The sequence below is a fragment of the Colletotrichum lupini genome, chromosome 3 (genome assembly GCF_023278565.1).
Source record: "Colletotrichum lupini chromosome 3, complete sequence".
In the NCBI taxonomy this organism is placed as follows: Eukaryota; Fungi; Ascomycota; class Sordariomycetes; order Glomerellales; family Glomerellaceae; genus Colletotrichum; species Colletotrichum lupini.
Window position 1 is genome coordinate 6981958 of NC_064676.1, and position 14717 is coordinate 6996674.

Genomic DNA, 14717 nt, shown 5'->3' on the forward strand with positions numbered 1-14717 from the left:
CGCTGGTTTCCTTTCTCGGACAACGATGCTTTTTTTCCGTCCTCATAGTCTCGTTTCTCTCAAATCTCGCTCTCGCACAATGTTTCAAAGGCGAATAGTTGGCTGATCTTACCCCAGTCTTGGCGCATCTGGCACTTCTGCCATTGTCTCTTCCGCACAACAACGTCCGTTGACCGCCTTCCTCTCCCTTTCCTCTCCTCTCCTCTGTTCCTTCATAGGTTCACTCTCCTTGTACCTCGGCGGACAACTGTCTCGTCTCCCAAGGCAGTCTTCTCTCTCTGCTCTTCTCCACAATCACACCATGCTCCGGGTCCCCACCGTTCCTCAAACCGTCCACTGAAGACGGGCTTTCAATCCCCAGATCTTCACTCACCACCAGGACGGCCATCCCACTCCCTCCGAATGGACGCCGTAGAGTCGCCCAATGCCACCTCCGAGTCGGGAACCCTCAGCCCGGCACACTTCAACCACTCACGCAAGCGGAAACACTCGGGCTCAACAGACCGTCCCACACGCGAGTATGGCTTGATGCGAGACACGGGCAAGCATGACACCGCACGCTTCGTTGGCTCAGGCAGCGGCATTCACTTTATCCGGGGCGTTTATGTCAGGCTGGCCCGCAAGTCCGCCCTCAGGACATCCCAGTCCACTAACAACATTAGCGACCTCGTCCCCGGAGAAGACGACCAGCTCCAGCGGGAGACCTCATCGCGTGATGGAGACGAGCAAAACCTCTGGCGCAGCTCTGAGTTGATACCAGAACCCGAAGGCGATGACTTCAATCCGACCTTTGAGCAACTCGTCGACTGGTCGAGGAGCTACTTTGAAGCATGGCACCCGACGCTTCCTTTCCTCAGTGCCCCAGATGTACTCAACCTCTTTGAGGAAGTTAGTGCTGGCGGCGTGGCTGCTCTCGGCCATCTCGAGCGCTCGATTGTCAAGTCCATACTATCAATCTCTCTAGCTGACAGTCGCCAAAAGGCTCCCTTTTCTCAGCCAGTCCCATCCTCCCTCGTCTTCCGCACAGTCGAGGAGGCAATGTCGGCGTCACAATTCGCCCTCTACCAACCAGCTTCGATCCAAGCCACACAAGCTGCCCTTGCCATACAACTGTTTCTCGTCTCCATGTTGAGACTGAACTCGGCATCGAGACTAGGCGGTTTGATCGTCAGAATGGCTTTCCACCTAGGCTTGCACCGGTGCCCTTCGAGATACCCCTTCTTCACTAAAGAGGAGGCGCACATGCGCCGACGTGTCTTTTGGTGCATATACTGCACGGAGCGATTCTTATGCCAAGCTCTAGGCCTCCCGTTAGACATCCGGGATGACGACGTCGATGTGTGTTATCCCGGCGAAGAAAAGCACGGGACACTTGCCGACGCCGAAGACAACAGGCTACAGCTGCTCACATACTTGGTCAAGCACGCGCGGATACGGGGCTTAATTTTGGAGCTGCGGAATAAATCAATTCACTCACGCGACGATACCGCAGATCGCTCTAGCTACGTCCAAGCAGAGCTTGCAAAATGGTCAAACGAGATCCACGACGCGGTCGAAGACGAACATACCCAGGATGAAGCCTCGCCACAACCGCCAATCTCTGCGGGTCATCGTATTTTCTTGCTTCTGCTAAAGTACGAGTCCATGATCTCTCTCAATCGCCCGATGATGACGTCCGATCCGTCTAGCCCGGCGTACTCTGCCGGACTACAAAACTGCATTTTTGCTGCCAAGTCCATATCCATTGCTTTGAAGAGGCATCATAGTCAGAATAAGATTCCTGGCGATCCTACGAGCGCATGTTTGCTTGAACCGTTGCTTCAGCCGTCGTTCACATGGGCTGTATGGATCAGCGCATTCATTCTGATTTACGCTGGTTTTGAACGGCAATTGCCTTTGGCCAGTGCGCTAAAGTAAGCATACCACTCAACTTCCTTACTATGAAGGCAATCTTGAGGGCTAAGTAAACTGACTTTTGCAGACACGTTGAATCAGGCAAAGAGATTCTGCGCCACATTGCCTCTCGCGACACATCATGGCCCGAATACTGCCTCTCCGCAGTCGACGAGCTCACCGCAGCTGTAAGAGAACTATCCGTCCCGAACAACCCGCTCAGACGACAACCAAGCACCAGCAACCTAGCACCCAACGCCCATCTTCGAACAGACCTCGGTCAACAGGCTCGAACGAACAGCAGCTCAAGCAGACCCAGAGGCCTACGCTCCGACTCGACAAACACCCATCAGCCAACCGGATCCAGCCTCCGAGCCCGCTTCTCCCCCTCCGTGGCTGCGTCCTCAGGCCGACCAGACGAACCGGGCCTCGTGGCGCCAGATAACACAATCTGGTCACAAAATCAAAGCGACGGACTTTCAGGGCCGACAGATGACCAGTCCGGTCGATGGCCCACGCAGGCCTCGCCGACGTCGGGCCCGTCCGTCAACGCGGGGTGGACGGCGAGCACGCCGGGGGCGCAGTCTGGATTCCAGGCGACTGCGCAGCAGGATTCTCCCAACTTTGACAGCCAGCCGTTTTCTCTATCGCTGGGCGCGGCTACGTCGTTCCCTGCGATGGGGGCTTCGGAGAATGCGCCTGGCGAGGGGCAGGAGTCTATGGTTTGGTATGATCAGTTATTTGCTAACTCTTTTGGGGCGATTGATTATCCGTTCTTGGCGGCGGCGCAGTTTGATCCGTCTGTGGATCCTACGTGGTCGTATTTGCGGTAATGCTTAATGAGGAGTACAGAGAGAAATCTGATGGAGGCCGAGGTTGCGTACATGACTACTACAGAGGAGAAGCTGGAGTATCGATATTTCTGTGATCTTTGATACCCACATGCCTAGTAAATAGAGGCAGGCAGCTTGTATCTTGCAACTCCACATGCGACATAGCGCCGTTTGCAATAAGCCTTGAATTTTTTTGCATGCCGTTTCGGAAACAGCGCAAGGCCACTGATTTTGAACTCCACGGGTCGCAATATGAATGCAGATTGGTAATTGGTATCGTTGCAAGTGAGCCTATGGATCTTCCAAAGAGCTGGACCAAACAGGAACCAAGATCTACGTTAGGCCTACCCTTTATTGAGGATGAGATCTCCGGCCCAGCGATCTGGCTCACCACCAGTAGCTCTGGGAAAAGATACCGACAGACTGGAACTGACGATCACCGACAACCCACCAGTTCGGTCGTGGTCCCACAGGATGCAACGCTCACGAGACAAGCGGGGCCGACTTGTTGATCAACTTGAGAAGTAGTGCATGTTGACAATCAAGTGTTTGACACGAAGCATGGGTATAGCCAACACAGCATGTGTAGCTGCGACATCTCTCATCCTCATATGAAAATTATATATTCAATACAACCCCTCAACATAATTATATTTGAAGCGGTGTCGTGGTGCAATCTCTCTCCAGCGTGACCGTATGCTTTCTTCCGGCCTTCAGTAGGCATACTTGGTACCGCTCGCGCCCATCTTCTTGTTCGTAGAGACCAACCAGAACCGCAACGCCCACGTACCAGCAATACAAGCAAATGCAAAAGCCGCATTGCTCGACATGGCTGTAAGGTACCGAGGTCCATCGCTCTTGGGGTACTGCAAAATGACTGTTAGTTCTGATTCCGGCAAGGGACGCGGATGATTACGTACCAGGTAAGCAGTGTAAATGTACGACGCATTGGCAATCACATTCACAATAGACTGACTGACAGCCTTCTTCTCCTGCGTAGATCCCAGCGTTGCCGAAACCCAGCCCAGGATGCACGAGTTGACAGCATACGCTCCAGACGCGAAAAGGAAGCAGGAAATGTACCGCGCCGCCGTGTTGAGAGTCGCGCACGAGATGACGAACCCGACAATGGCTATGCCCATACACGCGGTGATGTGCCAGGTACGCTCGTTGTATTTACCAGAGGAGATGCCAACGAGGTAGCCAAAGATGCCGGAGATGAGGTACGGCGGGCAGGTGAGGACGAGGGTGATGGTGTCGTTGAAGCCGAGGGAGCCGACGACGGTTGGGAAGAAGTTGTTGAAGCCGCATGCAGACTAGGATCATTGTCAGAATATGAACATTCCGTGGAGGATCAGAATTGGACTCACGAGATGCATGTTTTGGATGAAGCAGAGGAGCCAGAGACGAGGGTCGCGAATGGCTTGCATGAAGCCTGCCTTGGCACCCTTGCTCTCTTCAACGCCGACGGTATCCCTGAGCATACGATCATGAGCGAGTTGGCGCTCCTCGGGCTTCAGCCAGCGAGTCGTAAGAGGGCTGTCAGCGAGTGTAAACATGCCAATGACGGCGACGCCAAAGGTCAAGCACGCCTCGATGATGAACAGCCACTGCCATCCCTTCAACCCGTGGTTGCCGTCGATAGTGTTGAAGACGGCGGCGGCGATGAGGCCCGAGAAGGACGTGGCAAAGATGTTTCCCGAGTAAAGGATAGACAGACGGGTGGCGATTTCTTTACGGGTGTAGAAGATGGAGAGCATGTAGATGGCGCCTGGGTAGAAGGGGGCTTCGGTCACGCCGAGGAAGAAGCGGACGATGACAAGGTGGGTGTAGTTCTTGGCGAGGGCGGTGCAGCCCGAAACGAGAGCCCATGCCATCATGCAGATTGCCATGTAGATGGATGGCCGGACGTGTTTCGAGGACATGAGCATGTTGGAGGGGATTTGCATAAGGAGGTAGCTGTAGGTCGTACCATCAGCGTTGTGTTCGGAAAGCTGGAGTTTGGAAGAGTTGAACTTACCCGACGAAGAGGATTGAGATGCAGGTGTTGTACTGTGAGCCCTGGAGACCTAAATCCTTTTCGAGACCATCCAGACGGGCCTGGGCGATTGCGTTCCTGTCGAGCTGTGCATCAAGTCAGTTTGTCGCTCGGATTTGCCGTAGCAAACATCAATTCGACGTACGTAGTTCAGAAAGTACATGCACCTAAGACATGTCAGCTATTGAGTCCAATCAACAATATGGAAATTGAGAACCTACCAAAGTGTCGGCATGATTCTAAAGTCAAGCTTTCTGACAAGGGCAATTTCTTCTGCGCTCGTCTTCGCCACAGCACCAGAGTAATCGGCTCCCAGCTGCAACACGCCACCCTTCTCATCTTCAGTCGACATCTCGACAAAGTTCTCGTTGGGCTTAGGCTCAAGGTCCAAATCTTGCTTCTTCTCGTGAGCCATTGTGGTCTTTGTCTTTGTACAGACTCAATTGAGATGACGGGAGGAATTTGGGACGTTTGGTGATATGCAGCAAGTAGGAAGAGGAAGGTTGACCGCTGAGATCGCTGAGTCCGTGGGTTCCAAAGAAACGAGACTGACAGGCGTCAGATCAACTCTTATACCTTGGATCTGCCTGTCTTTTGCCCCAGAATATCTGTGCTCAGTCCGGGGTAACTCCACGGGGTTGTGTTTAATCATGCCATGTTTTGTCTTCTACGCCAACAGAAACCTGGCCCGGTGTCCATTTTCCCTCGAGGCTTTCCTCGCAAACAAACGAGGAAAAGTCTCCCTGGTTCCCCGGACTCATACTAGCTTACGCGGACAAAGAAAGTACCGGGGCATTTGGGGTAAATCTGCGGGGACGCGGGGAAATGGCATGGCAAGCCAGGTTCTTCACCACGTTTAGCTGGGTTATGATGAGGGGGAACTCGACGAGCTAGGGGCACATGTTCATCTGGATTGGTGTTGCTAAGGCTATTTGACGGGTCACTTTGCTGACCCATCCGGTCGGACGGGCTTGCGGGGGCGTATCTGGCCCAGAGACATGGGACTGACTTACCCCGGATCGCTAAGATACAGACTAATGGAGAGTTGCGCATGGGGTTTTGTTGATCCTTGGGATCATATGAATTGGAATCTTCCTAGATTGAGACATGGAAATGAGTCTAGTAGAGCTAGATCCACAAGCTTTGGCAAGAGGGCATATCCTACGCACAAGGTGATCTGGTAGATGAAATGGAGATAGATGATACGACGCTAAGTTATGATCGCGAGTACGTATATTAGACGACAGTAGAGATGAGATGAATCATGGCTTGTAAATGCCTTCTACGCCTTGGAGACGCCTAGGACTTTTCGATTAGAGTCTAATATAACGCGAACATGAGCCTTTCTTCTAACATCCTGCTGTGGGAAAAACGACTCGTTGGTCAACCTCTCTAGATACAGCTCATACGCGGGCATGTACCCCTGAACAAAACGAACAACCTCCGCATCTGTCATGCCCGCACCTTTCTTCTCCCGCAACGCCCTCTCCTGGTCCAGACGCCAGTGGTAGACGTTGGCTAGCTGGTCTGTGCTGAGGTGAAGGAATGCGTCGAAGCGCCAGGGGCCCATGAAGCTCTCGCAGTACCTTTCCAGGTTCCGGTTGATGAGCTGAAGATGCCCGAGGCTATGGCTGGCTAGTGTCGTTGTGGATAGCTGAATGTCCTCGGAGTTTGCTGTTGATGATTCCTTGGCTCTTTTCCACTTCTCCTCAACTTCCTCGGGTGACAGTGGCTGGAAACCAAGGCACCAACCCTCGAAGATGAGAACCTCCAGAGGTGGGTTCCTCGGCACGGTGTCCCACTGTGACTCTGGGGCTCTGCCTCCCTCACCGCTGAAGAGACTTTTGTCGAATGACGGCCACTTGACGGGCTCTGAGTCTGTCTGATCTGACTGTGGCTTTGACACATCGTCGAAGAAGCGTCGCGCTAGATCTTCATCATGTGTCCCGGGTTGTCCGCGAGTCCGGAGAAGGCCATTTCCGGGGTTAGAATCTCTCAATGATACCAGCTGGTCATGGTCGTGGTACAGGTCGTCTAGTGAAAGCGTTCTTGTGTTGATGCCATACTTGGCGTTGAGTGTGTTGGTAAGAGCCTCAGCCCATGTTGACTTTCCACTTCCCTGCAGGCCCGAAAGGCCAAGAATAAAGGGGGTCGCCAACTCCGCTCTATGTGACTTGATTGAAGGGAGGACTTGCTGGATAACGGCTTCCAAGGCTGTCGTGTCAATCATGGTGAGATATTACCTTGACACTCTACCACCTGGCGACAAAAAACTTGCCAGTTGAAAAACACCTCTCAAGCCCGAAACCGAGGAGGGTGCGTGGGCTATCGTTAGAGGGATGCACGTGTTGATATGCTTTCAAATGCTTTCAAACGTGGGGAAGCTCGTAAATGACTCTGAGTAAGACTAATCGAGATTCACAGTAGCTGCGTTAAAAGGCTCATCCTGTGTTGCGTGGGAGGCAAATAGGAAATAACTCAATACCGTCAAATGATAGTCCTGCGGACTTGTCTTTGTCCGCTGGCGAAGACACATCCGCGGACAAAGTCAATACCGCTCCCCGGACCCCAGATCACCTCCACCACGAACCCCAACTCCACAAACTCCCGACACTTGCGGCGCATTCCCGGAGATGGTGGGCGATGAAGACGGTGATCTAGCCGTTGTCGGCGGGAGTCTGACGGTTACAAAAGAAGACAACTTCACTGCGCTCTGACATACCCTGCAGCACAGCCATCACCACCAACCTCAAGATTTATCTCATCGTGTAATCAAGGGAAAGAAACGAACCATAATTACCCCTCGACTCTAACCCCTCATATCATAGTATCACCACATACATCCACCCACCTTAACCCCCTCCCATTCGTTTAAGATGTCGCCTAGTGCGCTCCCCGCCCAAAAGTCTTACAGCATCGCCTCCATGGGGGCTGATGGCATTGGCCCGGAGGTCATCGAGGCCGGTGTGGAGGTTCTCAAGGCTCTTTCCGAGACTCTTGGCACATTCGACCTTAACTTCACCGACTACGACTGGAGCTCCGAGACTTACAAGAAGACCGGAAAGTATATCCCGGACGGCGGCCTTGAGCAGCTCAAGAAGCACGACGCCATCCTCTTCGGCGCCGTCGGTGCCCCCGGTATGTTATCTCCGCAAGTCAAGACTCAACCCGTGCACACCACTAACCGGCGCAGATGTCCCCGACCATATCTCCCTCTGGGGACTCCGTTTGGCAATCTGCCAGCCCTTCCAGCAGTACGCCAACGTTCGCCCCACCCGTGTCCTCCGCGGTACCCAGTCTCCCCTCCGCAACTGCGCCGAGGGCGATCTGGACTGGGTCATCATCCGTGAGAACAGCGAGGGCGAGTACGCCGGCCAGGGTGGTCGCTCGCACCGCGGCTTTCCCTGGGAGACTGCCACCGAGGTCTCAATCTTCACCCGCCACGGTGTTGAGCGTCTGATCCGCTTTGCTTTCGAGACGGCCCGTAGCCGTCCCCGCAAGCTTCTCACTTTTGTCACTAAGAGTAATGCCCAGCGTAACGGCATGGTTCTCTGGGATGAGGTTGTCTATGAGGTTGCCAAGGACTTCCCCGATGTCTCTCTTGACAAAATGCTCGTTGACGCCATGACGACAAGAATGGTCCTTAACCCTAAGAGCTTGGACACCATTGTGGCCACCAACCTGGTAAGTACATGTTTGTCAACTTAGTTTATGTATGATTAGGGGACTAACGAAGGCTCCAGCACGCCGATATTCTCTCCGACCTCGCTGCTGCCCTCGCTGGCTCCATCGGTATCGCTCCTACCAGCAACCTGGACCCCAGCCGCAAGAACCCCTCCATGTTCGAGCCCATCCACGGCTCCGCCTTTGACATTACCGGCAAGGGTGTCGCCAACCCCGTTGCGACCTTCTGGACCGCTGCCGAGATGCTGGAGTGGCTCGGTGAGAAGGAGGCCGCGACGCAACTCATGGAATGCGTCGAGAACGTCACCGGCAACGGTATTGTCACTGCCGATCTCGGTGGCAAGGCGACGACGAAAGAGGTCACCGCTGCCGTTGTGGCTGAGATCAAGGCCAAGCTTGGCAAGAGCAAGCAATAAGTCAAAGCACCCACTTTTGGGCACCCCCCCCTTTTGGGCACCCCAACAAAACATAGCATCTAAACATTAACACCAACCATAATCAATTAATTAACTACCTTCTACTACTATAATAATATAATCAAAATTCTCCCTAGGTAATTCGACCCCTACGAGTTAATTAGGACTAACTAAACGGTCGCTAAAGTCCTCTTAAGCTTTTTATATATTTTAAATATCCGCGAACTTAGTATTTAAGTTTAAATATATAGTCTTTTTTTTCCTAGGCCTTATATACTTAATTTTAGTTTTAAGAACTCGAACTTAGTACTAAGATATAGTTAATTAATAAGCCTACTCCCTAAAAGCTTTTTTTATTTTTTAAAATAGTAGTTATTAAGTACTATTATCTAGACTAAGCTTTATAAATAGCTTTAAGTAATTATAAAGCTCGCTAGCCTTTTTAGGAGTTAACTAGTTAATAATAGAAGTTATTAATATTTAATTAAGTAGTTTACTAATATTACTAATCGTTTACCTAGCTTCTATACCCCTTTTAAATAATATAACTTATATAAATAAAACTATTAAGTTAAGAAGTAGCTTAGCTATATTAAGTAGCTATAGTTTAATTACTTTCTACTTACTTTATATATTTAATAACGTTAAACTAGCTAAACGAGTAAGCTAGTAGTAGCTTAAGAAGTACTATTTTTTAATAATAATAGAATTATTTACTATATCCTCTTTACTAAGCTCCTTTTTATATATAAACTTAATAAGCTTAAAGATAGCTATATTTAATAGCTAGAGGATATAAAAAGCGTATAGTAATAAGAATAATAAGTAGACGTTATTTTTATAGCACTCTTATATAAATTCTATTATTATATAACTCTTATACCTATTTAGTACTAATAGTCGAGGCTAGTTTAGCTTACTAAGCCCTTTAATAGGGGGGGTCTTAGTTTATAATAAGAACACTTCCTTTAGCTAGTAAAGGGTAGTCTCGTCGGTCGTCTAGTTATTATTTATTATTATAAACTTCTAACTATTATAAGTAATAAGTTAAAGAGGGAACTACTACTATTAAACCGACTTTCCCTTATAAATAACTAGTAGTTTAATAGCTCTACTATTAATAAAAATATACTTAATAATCGTTACCTAAGTACGCGAACTAAGCTCTTTTTTTTATATTATGTTACGAAGGTAACTTTGTTTACCTTATTATTCGCCTTATTATCAATATTACGTAAGCAAACTATATACCATATTAATCTACGAGTTCTGTAGATTATTATAGGTATTGATTATGTAAGCAATACTGCTTATATAAGCTTACGTGAGCAATGGAAAGTACTGGAAGGTAACTGAATAATCTGGAATTTACTCGAGGCGGAATTACGTACTACGATTACGCATTCACTTACGTATACGCTTATTAATTATATCATAATTAATAAGCAATGGAATATTCTAGTAGGAGGTTTTTATGCCTATATATAGGCGTGTATTTGCCTACCTAGACCTTTCGTTAAGCAAGCAACTTCTCATATAGTAATTTAACTATATTATTCTCTTTACTACAAAAACCTCTTTTATATACGCTTATATCCCCTATATTCATATATTCTTGCTTCTATATGAATATTCACTTTTTATATTCTTTATAAGAATATCCCGCATTACCTCGTTAAAGCTATACGTGCTAGATATTACTATAGCCTTTACTATACCTAAGACTAGCTTATTAGCTCCCTTACCCTTTATTATACTAGTCTTATTTATATTATACTTATTAGCCTATTTAATACTACTAATCTTTAGTATATTAAGTAATCTAAACTATTATTTAATTATATTAATAATAGTTTTATTAACGCGGCGCGAATCGATTAAATAACTTCTCTAAACCCTTATTAATAAATTCTTTTTAATAAAAGCGTTAATCTATCTCTTACTAAATAGTTTATTATCCCCCTAGGACCTTAGAACTCGCTTAGTAAATTCCCTAACCTATTTATAAGTTAGTATAATACCTAGGTAATACTATATACGAATTTATTAAGCTAACTAGTCTTCCTATTATAAAAGAAGCTTCTAAAGCTTTATAAATACCCTCGCCCTTATCTAATAACCTCTCTTTTATAGTACGAAAGGGAACTCGAGGCAGGTCAGAACGCTACTATATTAACCTAATGGACTAAAGACTTAACGTAAAGAGGGAAAAAATAGAATAGTAAGTAGAAGCTAGCGGGCTGGCCCTTTAGGCCTAGCGGTCTAGCTTATTACGTAACTACTAGGAGCTTAGCCTCGTAGCCTAAGGCTAAGCTATAGGGCCCACAGGGCCCTAATGCTTACTACCGTAATATTACCCCCCCCCTCTATACTAGAGGGTACTATCCGTAGCGCTAAAAATAAACCTCTAAATTACCCCTTATTTTAGTAAATTTATAGCTATAATTATTACTATTATATTATCGTCGTCCCTTAGTAGTAATAAATTACTAGCCGCAGTAGCTTTTATTTATACGTCTACGTTCTATAGCGGGCTTTTAATAGTTAGGTATTAGTAATAGAACGCTTAGAGCGCCGCTAGCGCATACTTAAAGCTCTTTACGTCGTACTAAGTTAGGTCCGTATTATATCCCTTTTAATCCGCTTAGTACTATAATTTTCCTTTATATAAGCGTAATTTAATAACCTCTAAGACCTTATACTCCGGTTCGCTATTATTATTAATAATCGGTAATAATAGGTCTTAGTTCTACTTAAGTAATAGGTCGTCGGTAGCCTTTTTTAGCTTACTTAAGTAAAAGACTAAGTATACCCGGCTACCCGCTAGTAATTTTATAATCTATATACCCCCCTATTTAGTACTAATAATAAGCTATAGCCCGGCCTATAGTTATTATAGTTTATTTATATTAATAGATTTCTAATACGAGGTATTAATAAAGACCCGGTCCCCTAGTTTTAAGTTATCCGGGCGCTAGTAGTAGTTAGTATACTTCTTATATCGTACTTAAGCGACCTTTATATTACCCCTAGCGGTCTCCTAGGCCTTATATATTCCCTAGGCTATACGCTATGCGTTAATACGGTTTAGCTTCTCTTTTATAAAGCCGAATTAGCGGGTTTACCTAAACTAGTTAAAAAAGAGCCGTAGCTAATAACCGAATTCTACTTTATATAATAATAGCCCTATAGTCTCGCTAGGCTAAGTAATATAAGTAAAGTCGACTATGGGTAATATATTACTCTAGTTATCTTAGTACTAATTAACTAATAGTTTTAACTACTATAGGATATACTAATTTAGTACCTCTATTTAGCCGTCTATTTAGGGGTAGTTAGCTATTAATAGTTATAGCTTAACCCCGTAGATCTTATAAAGCTCCCCCTAGAAGTTAGAGATAAATTAGGGGCCTCGGTCCGATATAATAATTTTTAATAAGCCGAAAATAAATAGTACCCGTTCGTAAAATATCTAGCTTATATTTTTCGCTATAATAGTTTTATAATAAAGAATAAATATCGCCCTCTTACTTAGACAGTTTATTACTACTTAAATATTATCGAATCCTTTTTAATTAGTAGGGATAGTTATAAAGTTAGTAAAAATATATTACTACGGGTAGTTAGGTATTAGAAATAGCCTTAGCTCCCCCGGGGGCTTATTGCGCGGCTTTTATAATTAGTAATAAGTATAATAGTTCTATACGTATTAATAAGTATCTGCCGTTAGGCCCGGCTAGTAATATCGCTATTTAATTATTTTTATAACTTTATTACGCCCTAAGTAAGCGAGGAGCTTTTATTTATAAACCTCGCGGATAACTATAATATAAAAGTTCTTTTCCTTAGGTATTACGAGCTTCTCGTTTATTATTAATAATCCGTCGTTTTAAATAGACTAGCGCTTGCGCCCTTTAGCTACTAGCGCTTATATTAGTATAAAGGACACTATAATAAAGTCTTTATTAAACTTTAAAATCTTCTCTATTAGTAAGTACCCCTAGAGCTCGTCTTTTAATAAGAGGGAGCTAACTATAAGCTATAGTTAACTAACTACGGCGCTTAATAACGCCCGTAGCTCTGCTATAATATTAAGAAACAGTAGTCTTAATAATAAAAGGACTTAGGTCCTATTAGCCTCTTTTAGTGCTTACTAAGTACGGATATCCTCCGTTTTTTATAAAAAGGTATTAGCTAGTATATTCTCCTTCCTTAAGTAATAATAAATTTAAAGATTAAAGTCCGCTAGCGTACTAGCTTAGCGGGCTTATTATAAGTTAAATAGGCGCTTAGTTATAAAGAATAGTAATAGCTCATAATTTATAATAACGTCGAACTTATACTTATAACTTATAAGCTCCGCGCGCTATTTTTCTAAATATAGTACTATTATTAATATTTCTTTATTATAAATAGCGTAGTTAAGCTCTGCGCCGCTTATTATTTTTAAGTAAAAGGCTACTAAGTATTATAACTTATTATCCTCTTATTATTATAATAGCGCTTTAGTATATACTAAGTTAGAAACGTTAGTTTCTAGCCGCGTTAGTAACTTTAGTTTAAAATAGTAAAGGATAGGTACTAACGTTAGCGCTAGCTTTATAACTTTAAAGGCCGTCTCGTAATCGGTACTAAAGTTAAAAAGAACTCCTTTACTTATTAGTTTCGTAAGGGGCCTAGCTAGGCGGCCGTAGTCCTTTATAAATCTCTTATAAAAGTTATAGAACCCGAGGAAAGACTAGATACCCTTAAATAATATAAGAGGCTTCTAGTCTCTAACTATAAAGACTTTCTTTTTATTAGGCTATATACTTTTTATAAAAACTACAAAGCCTAGGTATTTTATAAAAATAACGCTAAATTCGCACTTCTTAATATCTATTTATAAGCTTATTTTCCGTAAGTAGTCTAGTACTTTAGTAACGTGCTCCTAGTACTAGAGGGGGTCGTTTAAAAAGATTAGGATATTATTTATATACGCCGTATAGAAGTTATCTAAGTACTTTATTAATATCTCGTTTATATATTATTAATACGTAGTAAGCCCGTTATAGAGCCCGAAGGGTACTATTTTATACTTATATACCCCGTAGCGGGTTCTAAACGTTATTAAGTCCTTAGAGGCTAGGTCGAGGCGAATATAATAAAAGGCCTACTTAATATTTAGTTTAGTAAATACCTTTACCCTACTTAGCTACGTAAGGGTCTCGTTAATAAGTAGTAATAAGTAATAGTCTTTTTTTATAACTTTATTAAGCTTATAAAAGTTAACGTAAAAGCGCAGACTACTATTATACTTTTTTATAAATAGCGTTAGTAATATAAAAGGAGTATTACTTAGCTCGATAAATCCCTTTTATAAGTGCTTTAATAAATAGGCTCTTATAGCCTCTAGCTCCGGTACTAACTATTTATATAAAGGGTAGTAAGTTAGCTTCTCTTTACCGCTATTTAGGAGCTTAATTTTATAATTATACGGCTTATAAGGCGCTAATATATTACTAACTACTTTATTAAAAACGTCGGTTTAAGGCCGTAAATACTTTAATAAGTTCGTCGCTATAAAGTTATAAATAACCTAGTCGTCGTTATATAAGGGATCTACCTCCTCCTTCTTATCCTCTATAATATAGTTAAGCTTATAAAGTAATATAAAGCCTATTTTAACGTCGTTTTACCTTAGGTTCTTTTCGAAATCGGGAGCGCTAATAAAAGTAATATCTATTTATACTATTACTAAGTATAGTTTTTACTACCTAAACCTCTCTATAGGGACGATACTAGTACTATTAAGGGCGCATTTTATCTTCTTCGCATTCTTAGCCTCGTTTAATTATTATATCTAGCGGGCCG

The 14717-nt window shown here is 44.7% G+C and overlaps 4 protein-coding genes across 4 annotated transcripts; 2 read left to right on the plus strand and 2 right to left on the minus strand.

Moving 5' to 3' along the window:
* Nucleotides 1–204: 204 nt before the first annotated feature.
* Nucleotides 205–2726, plus strand: CLUP02_06834 (fungal specific transcription factor domain-containing protein; the record flags this gene model as incomplete). The annotated part of the gene is made up of 2 exons (XM_049285831.1): nt 205–1913; nt 1982–2726. Coding segments are annotated over 2 exons (2454 nt in total), but the record flags the coding sequence as incomplete, so codon positions are not given.
* Nucleotides 2727–3439: 713 nt separating this feature from the next.
* On the minus strand, nt 3440–5179 carry CLUP02_06835 (vitamin H transporter; the record flags this gene model as incomplete). Its single annotated transcript, XM_049285832.1, has 6 exons — nt 3440–3592; nt 3647–4042; nt 4097–4685; nt 4747–4850; nt 4910–4931; nt 4986–5179. The coding sequence occupies 6 exons, from the start codon at nt 5177–5179 to the stop codon at nt 3440–3442; spliced, it is 1458 nt and encodes a 485-aa protein (XP_049142975.1).
* An 867-nt stretch (nt 5180–6046) lies between these two features.
* CLUP02_06836 (uncharacterized protein) lies at nt 6047–6994 on the minus strand (the record flags this gene model as incomplete). The annotated part of the gene is made up of 1 exon (XM_049285833.1): nt 6047–6994. The coding sequence occupies one exon, from the start codon at nt 6992–6994 to the stop codon at nt 6047–6049; it is 948 nt and encodes a 315-aa protein (XP_049142976.1).
* Nucleotides 6995–7640: 646 nt separating this feature from the next.
* CLUP02_06837 (tartrate dehydrogenase) lies at nt 7641–8864 on the plus strand (the record flags this gene model as incomplete). The annotated part of the gene is made up of 3 exons (XM_049285834.1): nt 7641–7902; nt 7958–8448; nt 8508–8864. 3 exons carry the CDS (start codon nt 7641–7643, stop codon nt 8862–8864), a joined length of 1110 nt encoding a protein of 369 aa, XP_049142977.1.
* Nucleotides 8865–14717: the final 5853 nt, after the last annotated feature.